Source organism: Bos grunniens, chromosome 15 (genome assembly GCF_055505025.1).
Source record: "Bos grunniens cultivar Pamir isolate PY7600 chromosome 15, Bosgru_T2T1.0, whole genome shotgun sequence".
Classification (NCBI taxonomy): domain Eukaryota; kingdom Metazoa; phylum Chordata; class Mammalia; order Artiodactyla; family Bovidae; genus Bos; species Bos grunniens.
Window position 1 is genome coordinate 6,547,720 of NC_141179.1, and position 16,110 is coordinate 6,563,829.

Here is a 16,110-nt window from a genome sequence, read left to right on the forward strand (position 1 = left end):
AAAAAAAGAAAACCACAGAGGAAATTTTCAAAATAGATTGCTAATTTGAAACACCCATAGCTATCAAAGAAATTTGCATAATAATAAAATAATAGCTGCCATTTGGGGGGAACTTTTATTATGTGTTAAGCACTCCACTAAAAGTGCTCTTCAGGCATTATTTAATTCTCACAGAAACCTTCTGAGATAGGTACCTTTATTGCCTTCCCCCATTTTACTATGAGGAAATGGAGGCTTAGAGAGATTGAATTATTCATCTGAATCACATGAGTCTTCCCTCGTAGCTCAGTTGGTAAAGAATCTGCCTGTAATGCAGGTGACCTCGGTTCGATTCCTGGGTTGGGAAGGTCCCTTGGAGAAGGAAATGGCAACCTACTCCAGTATTCTTGCCTGGAAAATCCCATAGACCAAGGAGCCTAGTGGGCTACAGTCCATGGGGTCACCATAGTCAGACACGACTTAGCGACTGAACCACCATCATAGGAGTCAGAAACTAATGAAGCCAGGATTCAAACCCAGGTCCTCATGTCATCGACAGCCACGCTGTTTGTGATCTTGTAATATGCACTGGAAGTGAGTCCCTGGAGCAGAAGTGTACAGACTGTATTCCTGGTACCATTTTGACCAAGTCACTTTGAATCCTAGGACCTCGGAGAGCATTCTCAGGGAAGCCCACTGCACCCCACGGCCCCCCTCATAATCCGTCCATCCCTGACCTCTGTGACTCCAACTTATCCTTCGATGCTGTGACGATGCTGGGGAAGGAGCTCCTGCTCTTCAGGGACCGGTAAGCCTGACACGTGCCCCCAGCTCTCACCAGGCCTCAGCCGCGCGCCCAGGTACATGTTGTCAGAGACGACCTTGTCGCTGCCGTGGGTGACGATCGTGCAGAAGTGCTGTCCTGTTTGATAATCGGATGGGAGGCAGGAGTCTTTGGGGAGACACAGAATTGCCAAAGCTACTGTTTGGGGGGTACCTACAATGCTCTTGCCACTGGGCTGTTTTCTATATAAGTCCAGTATTTCTTCTAATCCTTTTCACTGTGAAGCAGAGTTAGAATCCAAAATTTACAGATGAAGACAGAAGCTCAAGAGAACACAAAACTTTACAAGGTAACACAGTTGTATGAAGTGACTGAGTTATGACATCAGCCCAGATTTCTCTGATTTCTACTTTATTCACTTCTGTATCCCTACTGGGAGTCCATAGTATATTCTCAATAAATATTTGTTAAAGAGGGTTGGGTAGATGGAAAGATGGACAGATAGGTTGTGCATGGATGGATGGATTCACAGATGAATAATCAGGTGCATAGGTAGATGGGTGGAGAGTTCTAAACTTAGTATTCTTCCTAAACCCCTGTTTCTCAAGGCCTCTTTTCAACTGTCAGTTGTCAAAAAGTGCAGAAAGAAAGGGAATATTGGTGACTTCTTGTTATACCACAGCTATAGCTACTAAAAGAATACCCTGATATTTGAGTTTCATTATTGTCGTTTTAGGAATGTTTCTTTTGGGCTTATTAATAGAAGTTTCAGTAGTTCTGTGATTTGTAAAAACAATGAGATGGCATTGGTATTTGACTTTTATGGCATAGGAGACTGAGTAATTTATGATACTGGAGATGCTGGATTTTTAGTGAAGATACTATAGGAATAGCTGCAGATATGGCTATGATGAGTGGTGGTTGGTGGTTGATCTTTATTTTTTAGTAATTTTGTTGTTATGGAGATTACTCATGGAAATTAAGTAGACATAAGTTTAACATTAGTGTAATAAGGGAAAGGGAGAGAATTAAAACTTTTTGTTTATTTGAAGATAGGAAGTAGGCTTTGGTAATACATTTTTATAGCCAAATTAAGTGTAATAATACTTTTGGCTTGCTGAAAGGTGGATGGATGGTGACAGCCAGTGAGTGAGAACTGGAAAAATCTGAAAAGGTTGAAAAATTCATCCAGGTGCTTCCCTGGGGACTCAGTCGGTAAAGAAACCTACAGTGCAGTAGATCTGGGTTTGATCCCTGGGTCGGGAAGATCCCCTGGAGAAGGGACCGGCAACCCACTCCAGTATTCTTGCCTGGAGAAAACCGTGGACAGAGAAGCCTGGTAGCTACTGTCTGAGGGGTCCCAAAGAGTCATATACCAGTAAGCAACTAACACACAAAGGGGAATTAAATTTTAGGTTTTGTGTTATAAAGTTAAATTCAAGTACTAGAATAAAACCTGAGAGAGTTAGAGCAAAGCTGCTCATTTTAGGTGGTAGGGCAGAGTTATATGTCAATAGTTATTGGAGTAATCTTGTTGGAAGTAAAAATTCTAGTGAAAATGCTTCTGATTCAAAGACGTTTAATAGAATCATTTAGGAGAGGATTATTTTCATTTATTAAAATTAGAGTCAAAAAACGAGATTCTTCTAGACACATGAAGAAAAATCATTTGAATACTTTGGGCAGCTGCTAAGAAAGTGGCAGTGAGTCTTATTAATCAGGTGCAGGCATTAGTATACAATGTGTTAGCAATTTTGATAATTCAATCTTTGGAGAAAAATCCTTTAAGGGAAGGCCTGTCTACGAGCTGTAGGCTTCTGATAGTAAGTGAGGCTGAAATAAAGAGTAAAGCTTTAAATAAGCTGCCCGTTTGAAAGGTGTCCTGTTTATAGTTATGAAGAATAAACCCAGACCATATAAATAATATGCATTTTTAAAATGCAGGTGTGCAGACATGAATGAATGCTAAGTGCAGTTGACTAATACCAATAGTAACTATTACTAGGCCTAAATGGCTTGATAGAGAAGAGAGCAATCTGCTTCATGAGAATAGTTGGTGTGGGTAGTAACACCTGGACAGATGTCCGTGTTTTGGATAGTTTTATTATTTTCTATCACTGATAAAAACAAAGTAATAAAGCTCCAACCATTGTGCTTGAGTGAGACTGGGGGAAGTGGTGAGCAAGGCCGAGCTGGAGGGACTCGCCAGCCACAGCTGGGAGCCCCGTGGGTACGAGTAGACAGTGACCAAGGTTAAGCATGAAGACTTGTTGGAAAGCTCATGAATTAAAGTTGCATTGTTCCTCTTTCCCTCCTACTGTGCTGTCTCTGGGAACATGGCTACCAGTTACTCTGTAATTACTTCTCTCCTTGGACAAAAAGAAACCTCCCAGCTCTCACTTCCACTCCTCCATTTACTGGGGACAGAATTCAACCACATCAGAATAGGCAGAGGTAGCTTAGGCATAAGCATGTGTGACATTACTTGTTCTTTTTCTTCATTGGAAAAGAGTGTGTGTTGAACAGATGTAGGGTGCTAACCCCATCACAGTACCTGGGCCTGGAAAGACAGATCAACAGTCCCCTGGCCTTTGCACACCTCAAGGTTAGATGAGGGAAAGAAACACCCAAACAGCACTGCCATCTGTGTGCTGTGGGTGTATTTAGACAGACAGAGAAAAGCTCTGGTGTCTCTTTCTATAAAAGCACACTAATTCCATCAGGCCTGCCCTCATGACCTTATCAAGCCCTAATCACCTCCCACTGGTCCCATTACACTGGGGGTTACGATGAACCATGCGAAGACACAGACGTTCAGCCCATAACACAGAGTAATCATATTGCTAAACATGTTGTTGAATATCCTTCCAGACTTTTTCTCTGGGTAGAGATTTATCATAAATATGGGAGGGAGACAGGGATATCCACAAAAGTAAGACTTTGTAATGTGCTAGATGTGCTGATTTGCAAACTTTTTCACTCAATTATCTCTCATTTTTTCCATGTCAATGAACTTTAATTTTCATCTTTATTTAATACATGTGTATATCATCCCAGTGTATAGATCTATCCTTACTTATTTAACCAGTCCCAAACAAATGAACATCTGGATTGTTTCCAATTTTTAAAAAGTTAGAAACAGCTGAACTAAATCTTCAACAATAGATGGGCATCTACTTTTCAAAGCAAGTGAGAGGAAAACCCAGAAATCTAGGCTTTAGCCTTAGGCTAAGTTGGTTTGAATTCTGGTCATGCTTCCTACTGATCAGGTGACACTGGGTAAGTCATGTGCCAAACTTGTGAGCACTCAATAAAAGGCAGTTACTATATTTAGGAGGGGGAATCAAAAATATGTACAATGGATTAAGGCTTGGAAACAATCAGAGGTATTTTTAATTGTTACCTGTTTTGATTGATTCTTTTTTCTTAAGACTTGCTGATTATTTACTGTGTTTTTATTATTACCAAAAAGTAAACCAAAGTGGAATCAGTAGGCATTGACCCAGGAGCGATAGGCAAGGTGCAGAGCAGGAGAGCCCCAGACACCGTGCAAGGTGACGTCGGCTCCACCTGACTCCGTGCTGTCCCAATGAGGGGTGTAGCGCCTGTGCCCCGGTGCAGCGAGTAGCTGCTTCTTTTGGTATTATCAACAGTTGTGATAGAGGCAAAGGAGACGGTGAAGTCAAAGACAGCCCTTTCACACAATTATATTTTCTTTAAAAACTAAAGGAAACACGTTTTAAACTTCTATTTATCAAACTATGAGCATTCAACAATTGCTGACAACTAATTGGAGATAATGTATCCTTTTATGAAATACCAAATGTAAATGAAATGTAAATACTGAGGGTGGTAAGAGAATAGAAAGAGAAGTATAGATATAAGGGACATTTATAAAGGGGTAAGCAGGGAAGAAATTAGGGGAAGAAAGGTAGCTCATTAACATATATCTGCTCAGCCATCACCTTCTCATCTTCTTCCACTCAGGATCTGAGGAGCTATTGTGGTAAGGGCAGGTAATTCCAAAGAACTAGGAAGAGCTAAAAAGAGAACGAGGAAAAATAAATAAATAAATAAATAAAAAGAGGACGAGGATGCTACCCTTTCAGCACTGGAGCTGCCACTAACCTGCCATGGGACCTTGAACCTCTCTTCCTCCTTTGCAAAAGCAGATGTTGCCTGATATTTGTTGTGACTTCAATGTGTTCAGTACTTGGTGCTAAGCATTTTGTTATCAACTCCTTACAACAGCCCTGTAAAGTATGAATTATTATTACTCCCTTTTTATTAGACACAGAAAAGATGAACAACTTGTTCGTGCTCACCAGGCTAGTCATGTTTGAAGCTGGGGCCCACACCCACAGTCCTGTGCCGGAGGCTGTGCTCCTAACTGCCCTGACCTGCTGCCTTGTGGGTGCCGTGCAGAGCTGGACTCGCATGGCGCTGATCCCCTACTGGCCGTCACCAGAAGTCCCCAAGGGCTTGCTAAGCCTGGACAAAGAACAAAGAATTCTTTCAGCCACAGCCAGCATGGCAACCTGGGGGTTATACGAAAGCATTCCCAACCTGTTCTCTCCCTCCCGCCAGCCTGGAATTCCCCACCACTAACAATAATCTGTTGATGAGACATTTCAGGCTGTGCATGTAATAACCGCACAGTTTGTTTCCAAAGCATGATGGAATGCAGTGCCTTTTAAAGTCACTGTGAGACTGCTGCATATTCTCCACAGTGTATAAATGGATTTGGGTCCATTCAAATGTTCTGTTTGAAGAGAAACTTCAGCTACACACACACACACACACACACACATTTAATTCACATAGATTTACTCTTATAAATAAATGACAAAATATTATCTCAGATTTCCTTGAAATGACTAGAACAGCAGTCATACCCAAATGATATTTGTATGCCTTCTATTATTCTGGGTTTTATATGATACAATTTTAATGATAAGATCAAGAATATGTCTATCAGCTTCACATGTAGCTTCTACATGTGAATAATAGCATTTCACATGTAGAATAGCCATAAAGGTTGATCGTGTCCAAATCCTTCATTTTGGAGACAAGAAAGTCAGGCCCGGGACTCTCAGCCCAGAAGACCCTGCTCTGAAACCCAGGCCTGCTGACGCCCAGCACAGAGTCTATCACTCACATAGAAAGCTTCATAGCTGTGCAGTGGAACTGTGAAGAGAATGTTGAATTTTGACTTGAATTCATGAATGAATGCCTTCTGACTGGAATGCATCTGCGTGAGTAAGAAAAGCTGCTATGTCCCTGGGCCCTGGGCCTGCAGGTAGGGTGAAAAGCCACAAGGAGAAGGAGGTTCTTGAGTAGCCAGGTCCCCAGAAATGTCTGCTAGGCTTCTCCACATGCTGTTTTGTTCTCAAAATAGGGTTCTTTATTTTAAAACATCTGTAAATCCCTGACTGATCGACTAATTGTCACATTCTTAAAGATGTTATGTATCGTATATAGTAATGGAAAGAAAAATAGGTTTCAGGGTCATGCATGTAGGGATTGAAGAGAAGGACGAATGTAAGAGGTATCTTGATTTGATGAGAACAATGGAAAAAGAGAGTCGATGGTAGCAGCATCTCTCACTTAGATAAGAAAATCAAAAAGATTTAGACACATCAAGAAAAATTCAATTTTAGATAAACTCATAATATTATTAATTATAAAATCTGACATTTTATGATCCTTTACGACGTGCTATGTTATCCTAAGCATTTTATAGACATCTGCTCCTTCAATCCATGCTCTTTGTCCCAGCTAGAGTTTTAACCTAGGTTTACTTGACATCAGAGACAGAATCATTACAATGGAACCCCAGATAAGTCAGGGGAAAGAAGATTGTCTTTTTTTTTTTTAATGATCAGTAGTGTACAATGCTGTTGAGGTCACCAGGTTGAAAACTGAAGAACAGGACTGACTGTCTGGGATGATGAAGGAATATAGTTTTAGCAGCACAGCTGGGGCTTCCCTGGTGGCTCAGTGGTAAAGAACCCACCTGCTAATGCAGGAGATGCGGGTTCAATCTCTGCCTGGGAAGGATCCTGTGGAGAAGGAAATGGCAACCCACTCCATTATTTTGGCCTGAGGAAATCCCATGAACAGAGAACCCTGGAAGGCTACAGTCCATAGGGTTGAAAAGAGTCAGACACGACCTAGCGACTAAACAACAAGGAGGAATGAACCCAGATCCTGCAGAATGAAAAGGCCAAGGGTAATGGTGGGCTTCCTAGGTGGCACTAGTGATGAAGAATCCCCCCTGCCAGTGCAAGAGGCAGAAGGGATGAGGGTTTGATCCCTGGGTCACGAAAACCCCCTGGAGGAGGGCCTGGCAACCCACTCTAGTATTCTTGCCTGGAAAATCCCATGGTCAGAGGAGCCTGGAGGGCTACAGTCCCTAGGGTCACAAAGAGTTGGACACAACTGAAGCGACAGCATACATGCGCAGAGAGTGATGGTATAGATCATTCATTTTCAAATCATTCATTTGAAAATCTTGTTAATAACAAGGAGTTAAGTCAATAACTGGAAGAGGCAGCAGAGTCCAATGAGGATTTTTCAGTCTGAGAAATACCTGGGAATATTTGAAGGCATAAAAAGGAGCCATTGAGGAGAAAGAAATGCAAAGCTCTATCAGAAGGAGAGACAATATAATCAGTACCCTCTCCTATTATTAATAGATGAGTCCATTGGAACCTAGCGTTTTCCAGATTTTCATGGGCTCGAGGAAAGCGTGCACAACAACTAAAGAGGAAGTCTTCCTCCTTCAGTCTCCCTGAGGACATTTCTTTTCTGGCTATAAGGTTGCATCACTGAAAGTCAACACATGGCATTGTATTTACTTAGATTGATTCTCTGTTATGTATTATGAATTCAAAGAGGCAGAAGGTGTACAAAGATTGCTGATTCACTGTCGTTTCTTCTGAAACCCCTCCTTCTGACTAAGGACGAGGTTCTTTACATCTTCATAGGTTGTGGCTTAAAATATAGATCTCCATAGGCTCCACAGATGGATATATACACTTAATTTAAGGACACTATGAATAGTTTTCACTGTTTTAACCACTGTCTACATGTAGGATTTTAATTTTATAAGCTCTGTTTTTCTTGGTTTCAGGGAGATGTTTAATGCATGTCTGATTCTTGGCCTCTTAACCCTCCTGATATAAACAGCCCTGGTTAGCAAGCTCCCCACAAATGAATGCCTTCTTGACCAATGATGTGATTGTTTGTATTTCAAAGTTTCCACAGACAAAATTTTATATTAATGAGAAAAATTTAGAAGAAAATTTAGTTCTATTCATAAACTCTAAGTATTACATAATTAATAAATTTGTAGGGTGAAAACATCTTTTTAAAGTATTTACAAATAATTGTAAGATTATTTATGCACTTTCATATGCATTGTCTCAATTGATCCTTTGAAATGTTAGCAGTTATTATTATTTTTTTCATTCTTATTTGACAAGAAGAAATTTAGCCTCAGAAAAATTAAGTGACTCATACAAGTTCTGCTGCTACTGCTGCTGCTGCTGCTAAGTCGCTTCAGTCGTGTCCGACTCTGTGCGACCTCCTAGATGGCAGCCCAGCAGGTTCCCCCATCCCTGGGATTCTCCAGGCAAGAACACTGGAGTGGGTTGCCATTTCCTTCTCCAATGCATGAAAGTGAAAAGTGAAAGTGAAGTCGCTCAGTTGTGTCCGACTCTTCGCAATCCCATGGACTGTAGCCTACCAGGCTCCTCCATCCATGGGATTTTCCAGGCAAGAGTACTGGAGTGGGTTGCCATTGCCATCTCCATACAAGGTCACACATCCAATAATAAAATAAGGTCTCAAGCACCCATTGCTTCTTTCACTGCACCACAGTGCCCATTCTCAGGGAAGAGAAGCATCAATTCAACCCAGCATCAAAAGACTGAAAGAAAAAAGACATCCCCTCCTCCTGAAACTAGGGCACAGAGTGACAGAGAATAGAAGAGTCAAGGAAAGTCAGGGGTGAAAATGAAAGGGCCCATCAACTCTTGCTGGATTACAGCCAGCGAAGAGGTGACCGTGTCTCCTAAAAAGGAAAGAGCGAGAGGATCAGTCAAGCAGGTGGGGAATGAAGACAGAAGGGTCCAACAACAACAGAAAAAGGATAAAAAGCTTAACAGACTTGAATCAAGCCCCAGATGTGCCAGGACTTGCTGATCCCGAGAATACATAGATGAATAATACACGACCCTGCCGCAAGGAGCTCACAGGACTGGCAGCAAGCACCAGGAATGTTACCAGTGACTTCTGCTCAAACCTGATGACTTAGATGCTGTTCTTTAGTAAAGAAAATATGAAAACTGATGATTAAATAAGTTCTACACAACTGTGACATCTATCTATCTAGTCAACAAATATTTATTGAGCCTAACTATGTTCCAGATACAGCTTTGGTTCCTGGCTAAACAATGCAGTTAAATATCTATCAGCAAGTCTTTAATATCAATAAACTCCATTGTTTTGCCCTCCTTACCTAAGATCAGATTACAGACTATTAATATCTGTTTATTTCACTACATTTTAAAAATATCCTGCAATTGTTCTTTTTTATTTTAATTGAAGTATACTGGGTTTCCCTAGTGGCTCAGTAGGAAAGAATCTACCTGAAATACAGGAGAAGCAGGAGACATGGGTTCTTTCCCTGAATTGAGAAGATACCCTGGACCAGGAAATGGCAACACAGTATTCTTGCCAGGAAAATCACATAGACAGAGGAGCCTGGTGGGCTGCAGTCCATAGCGTTGCAAAGAGTCAGGCACAAGTGAACACACATGGTTGGTTTACAGTTGAGTTAGTTTAAGGAATACAGCAGCGTGATTCAGTTATACATGCATATATTTTTTCAGATTCTTTTCTCTTATAGATTATTATAAAATATTGAGTATAGTTCCCTGCGCTATGCACTAGGTCCTTGTTGGTTATCTATTTTATATAGAGTAGTGTGTATATGTTAATCAAAAACTCTTATTTTATCCTTCTCTCCCTTTCCCCTTGGTAACCATAAATTTGTTTGCTATATTGATGAGTCTAATTCTTTTTGTATGTAAGTTCACTTGTATCAGTCTTTTAAGATTCCGCATATAAGCTATATCATATGATATTTGTCTTTGTCTGGCTTACTTCACTTAGTATGATAATCTCTAGGTTCATCCATGTAGCTACAAATGGCATTATTTCATTTGTTTTATGGATGAGTAATATTCCATTATATACATATATATGTATGTATATATATATTCCATCTTTCATACCCATTCATCTGTTGATGGATACTTATGTTGCTTCCATGTCTTGGCTTTTGTAAATAGTGCCACAGTGAATATCAAAGTGCACGTATTATTTCAAATTGGTTTTCCCCAGATATACACCCAGGAGTGGAATTGCAGGATTATATATAGTACTATTTTAGTTTTTTAAGGAACCTCCTTATTGTTCTCCATAGGGACTATACCAGAATACATTCCCAGCAACAGTATAGGATGGTTCCCTTTTTCCCATACCCTCTCTATTGTTTAGACTTTTTGATGCTGACCATTCTGACTGGTGTGAAGTGATACCTCATTGTAGTTTTGATTTACATTTCTCTAATATCATTAATGATGGTGAGCATTTTTGTTTGCCTTTTGGCCATCTGTACATCTTCTTTGGAGAAATGTCTGCTTAGATCCTTTGCCCATTTTTTGGTTGGATTGTTTGCCTTTGCAAATATTTTCTCACATTCTGTAGGTTGTCTTTTTATTTTTTTTATGATTTTATTAGATGTGCAAAAGGTTTTATGTTTAGTTAGATCCTGTATGTTTACTTTTTTATTTCTATGACTATGGGAGATGGATTCAAAAAGGTATTGCTGTAATTTATGTCAAAGAGTACTCTAGCTATGTTTTCCTCTACAAATTTTATAGTATCTAGTCTTACAGTTAGGCCTTTAATCCATTTTTAGCTCATTTTTGTGTGTGATATTAGAGAATATTCTAATTTCATTCTTTTACATGTTGTTGTCCAGTTTTACCAGCACCACTTATTGAAGAAACTGTGTTTTCTCCACTGTATATTCTTGCCACCTTTGTCATAGATTAATTGCCCATAGGTGCATGGGTTTATTTCTGTTTTTTTGTGTGTGTGTGTGGTATCTTTTTCTGATTTTGGTATCAAGATGATGGTTGCCTCATAAAATGAATTTGAGAATGTTCTTTCCTCTGAAATTTTTTGGAGGAGTTTCAGAAGATAGGTGTTAACTCTTTCTCTAAATGTGCAGTAGAATTTGCCTGTGAAGTCATTTGGTGCTGGGCTTTTGTTTGTTGGGAGCTTTTAAATCACAGATTCAATTTCAGTATTTGTAATTCATCTATTCATTTTTTTAAAATTTCTTCCTGGTTTAGCTTTATGAGATTTCTAAGCTTTATAAGATTTCTTTCTAAGAATTTGTCCATTTCTTCTAGGTTGTCCATTTTATCAGCATATAATTGCTTGTAGTAGTCTTTTATGGTCTTTAATATTTCCATGGTATGGGTTGTATCTTCTCCTTTTTCATATCTAATTTTATTAATTTGGGCCCTCTTCCTTTTTCTCATGATGAGTCTGGATAAAAATTTATAAATTGTGTTTATTTTGTCAAAAAACTAGCCTTTAGTTTTATTGATCTTTTCTATGTTTTCTTTGTCTCCATTTCATTTATTCAATATTTCTGCTCTGATCTTTATGATTTCCCCTCTACTACAAACTTTGGGTTTTGTTTGTTCTTCTTTCTCTAGTTGCTTTAGGTATAAGGTTAAGTTGTTTATTTGAGATTTTTCTTGTTTCCTGAGGTAAGCTTTTGTCACTATAAACTCCTCTCTTAGAATTGCTTTTGCTGCAACCCCCAGGGTTTGGATCATTGCGTTTTCACTTCCTTTTGTCTCTAGGTATTTTGTTTTATTTCCTCTTTGATTTCTTCAGTGATCCATTGGTTGTTTATTGTGGCATATTGTTTAGCCTTGATGTGTTTGTGCTTTTTTGCACAAATCTTGTAGTTGATTTCTAATCTCATAGTATTGTGAATGGAAAAAGTGCTTTATATCAGTGGTCCCCAACCTTTTTGGCCCCAGGGACTGGTTTTGTGGAAGACAGTTTTTCCATGGACAGGGCAGGTGGGGGGGTGGGCATGGTTCAGGTGGTAATGTGAATGATGGAAAGCAATGGGGAATGGCAGATGAAGCTTCACTCACTTGTCTGCCACTCACTTCCTGCTGTGTGGTCCACTTTCTAACAGGCCACAGACCAGTACTGGTCCTCAGCCTGGGGGTTGGGGACCCCTGCTTTATATGATTCAATCTTTGTAAGTTTACTGAAGCGTGCTTTGTGGCCTAGCATGTGATCTATTCTTGAGAATGCTCCATGTGCACTTAAAAGAATGAATATTCCACTGCTTTCAGATGGAATGTTCTATAAATATCAATTAAGTTAATCTGGTTTAATTCATCATTTAAGCCTTGCATTTCCATATTCATTTCTGCCTGGATGATCTGTCCATTTATGTAAGTAGGGTGTTGAAGTCCCCCACTGTTATTGTGTTACTGTCAATATCTCCTTGTATGTCTCCTTGTATATCTGTTATCAGGTGCTCCTGTGTTGTTTTTGTTGTTCTTTAGTCACTAAGTCATGTCCAACTCTTTTGTGGCCCCCTGTAGCCTGTAGCCCACCAGGCTCCTCTCTCCATGGGATTTACCAGGCAAGAACACTGGAGAAGATTAACATTTCCCTCTCCAGGGGTTCTTCCTGACCCAGGAATTGACCTGCATCTTCTGCTTGGCAGGTGGATTCTTTGCTCTGAGCCCCCTGGGAAGTGTATGTTGGGTGCATGTGTCCTAAGTTGCTTCAGTCAAGTCTGATTCTTTGCAACCCTATGTACTGTAACCCACCAGGCTCTTCTTTCCATGTGTTCTCCAGGGAATAATACTGGAGTGGGTTGCCACACCCTCCTCCAGGGTCTCTTCCCAACCCAGGGATCAAACCCGCATCTCTTAAGTCTCTTGCATGGCAAGTGAGTTCTTTACCACTAGTGCTACATCTGCAATTGCTGTATCTTCTTCTTGGATTGATCCCTTGATCATTATGTAGTGTCTTCTTTGTCTCCTGTAACAATCTATCATTTTTTAATTAATTTTTATTGGAGTATAGTTGCTTTACGATATTGTATTGGTTTCTACCACACAGCAAAGTGAATCAGTTATACATATACATATATCCCCTCTTTTTTGAGTTTCCCTCCCATTTAGGTCACCACAGAGCACTGAGCTGTACTATAGGTTCTCATTAGTTGTCTATTTTATACATAGTAGTGTATATATGTCAATCCCAATCTCCCAATTTATCCGACCCCTCTTTCCTCCCTTAGTATCCATACATTTGTTCTCTACATCTGTGTTTCTATTTCCGCTATGCAAATAAGATTATATATACCATTTTTATTGATTCCACATATATGCATTAATATACTATATTTGTTTTTTTCTTTCTAATTTATTTCACTCTGTATGACAGCCTCTAGATCCATCAACATTTCTACAAATGACCCAATTTCATTCCTTTTTATGATTAAGTGATATTCTATTGTATGTATGTACCACATCTTCTTTATCCATTCCTCTGTTGATGGACATTTAGGTTGTGTCCATATCCTGACTATTATAAGTAGTGCTACAGTGAACATTGAGGTGCATGTGTCTTTTTGAAACTTGACTTTTTCAGGGTTTATTCCCAGTAGTGGGATTGCTGGGTCATATGGTAGTTCTATTTTTAGTTATTTAAGGAGCCTCCATACTGTTCTCCATAGTTGCTTTATCAATTTATATTCTGACCATCAGTGCAAGAGGGTTCCAAGAGTCTTTATTCTAGTCTATTTTGTCTTGGGTTTTCTTGGTGACTCAGTGGTAAAGACTCTGCCTGCCAATGCAGGAGACATGCGTTTGATCCCTTGGTCAGCGCTATCCCCTGAAGAAGGAAATGGAAACCCATTCCAGTATTCTTGCCTGGAAAATCCACTGGAAAGAGGAACCTGGAAGGTTACAGTGCTTGGGGTTGTAAGAGTTGGACTTGACTTAGTGACTAAACAACAACAACAACATTTTGTCTTATATGAATACTACTACTCCAGCTTTCTTCTGATTTCCATTTGCATGGAATATCTTTTTCCACCCCCCTCAGTTCTTCTTTTCTAACAGTTTTATAGACTTGCTTTTTTTGCCTTATACTTTAAATCTATTTACAGGTATATTAGGAGGTTAATTGTTATACCTTTTTTGGTCAATTTTAATTATTATTGTAATCTATAGCTCTAAGTTTGTAAATCCTCTGGATATGTGTCTTATCACTTTATTACCCACAAGATATAATTTTTCTTCATTAATTTGAAATTTTTCATGAGTACAGATTCTTTTGGAATTTGTGATACTTTACATAAGTATCACATATAGGTAGTGTTTATTACTACCTCATGTATACATTCTAATATGTCACAACAGTGTTTAAGCCAAGGTTTCTTGACTTTGGCACTACTGATATTTTAAGCCAGACAAGTCTATGTCATGCTGGACTATCCTGTGCATTGTAAAAGGTAAACTAAAATGATATCCCTGGTTTTCACTAGACTCCAAAAGCAGTGCCCACTCCTAGTTGTGACAACCACAATTGCCACCACTCATTAAAAAATGTCTTCCATGGCACAAAATTATTCTTGCTTTAGAATGACTACTTCACATCAATTTAATCCTCCCAGTACCCACAATATCCTAAGTTAAGTAAGGAATATAAGATTCTACCGCCTGTGAACAGTTCCAAAAGTACGTTTTTGGTTTGCCTAAACTCTTAACCATTGCGCTTTACTACCTCTCACATTGAGTCATCTGGGACATCAATAACATGTAACTTCAAATGAAAGATTGGGTTTAATTTGTCTAGAGCCACTTGATTTTTAAATGAGAATTTAAAAACTCCCACATGATTTTTAAATGAGAAATGAAAGAAAATACAGCCCAGCTCTAGAGTACCCAAAAAGAGAAAGCAGCTGGAAGTTAACCTTATCAGTGATGTAATTCAAAAACAGCCTGATTATTAGACTATGTGTCTGCTCCTCCTCCTTCCCACTTTCTTCATCCTCATTATTTTAATTGCTTGAAAGGCACACTTTGTACCTTAGAGAGAATCTAGCACAGTGATGAGCAGAGTCAGCATTTTGGAATTACATATTAAGTTGAATTAATTGGAAAATGCTTTTTGGGTTCTTCATGGGTTCCCAGTGAATCCATTGTTTGGCCTCCTTATCAAAGATGAAATTATGAGCTTTTGACTTAATCTGTTTTTCTATATTTATTACCTGATTCTTCTGGATACCCAAAAAGTTTTCACTTTGTGATGGTGAAGAGAAGGAAGTGGGGAAAAGCAGTCCTTCTGGCCTCCAGAAAAGGCCAGATCTCATTGGATAAGCAGTCAAGTTATAAACAGAGGAAAACCAGAGGTCACAAGCCTGAGAAGGAGCAAGTAGAGAAATTAGGGGGTATGATGAAAATCAAGGCAGCTGGAGTTTAATTGACTCTGTCTGGCCTTAGCCGCTCACTGACATTAGAGCCTCCCAGCCTTTCTGGGTCTCACTCAGTTTTCTATCTTTTACTTCATACAATGTAAATATATAATTTCCTTGAAAGATAAAGATTGGTATAAAATAGACTAATTCAGACAACCTGAGAATATACTGAGCTACACGTAATGGAATGATGGTGGTGGTTTAGTTGCTAAGTCGTGTTGAACTCTTGAGACCTGATGGACTTTAGGCTGCTAGGTTCCTCTGTCCATAGGATTTCCCAGGCAAGAATACTGGAGTGGAGTGAGTTGCCATTTGCTTCTCCTGGGGATCTTCCTGATCCAGGGATTGAACCCATGTTTCCTGCATTGCAGGTAGATTCTTTACCTCTGAGCCACCAGGGGCTTCCCACACCTAACAAGTTTTTGGCCTAATTCTTACGTATAATTTTAATAATACTGCTAGCTATGTTACTTGCACTTTGCCTATTTTATGAGATTGTTGTTTCCTGCATTACCAAATGTGTGACTGAACCTCCAACAAAATAATAATAACTAGGCGACTTGGAAAAGTTGATCAAACACATAGTTCTGGATGCAATCAGTAACTGTAATTACTCTAGATATGGAAGGATACAAACAAGAGGAAATTTTTCCTGGACTGTAAGAGACTGGGTAAGACAGGTTGGTCCAGCCCTTTGGTTACTGTTGATAGTAACAGTACGCTGGTAACAGCAAAATCT

General features: G+C 39.4%; 1 protein-coding gene across 1 annotated transcript in view; it reads left to right on the plus strand.

Annotated features, from left to right (window-relative positions):
• The window catches only part of MMP20 (matrix metallopeptidase 20), a 57,352-nt gene that overhangs the window by 18,106 nt on the left and 23,136 nt on the right, over positions 1-16,110 (plus strand). Inside the window, exon 6 of the mRNA XM_086338849.1 lies at positions 646-787. Coding sequence (XP_086194975.1) covers positions 646-787 — 142 coding nt within the window. The remainder of the gene's footprint in view (positions 1-645; positions 788-16,110) is intronic.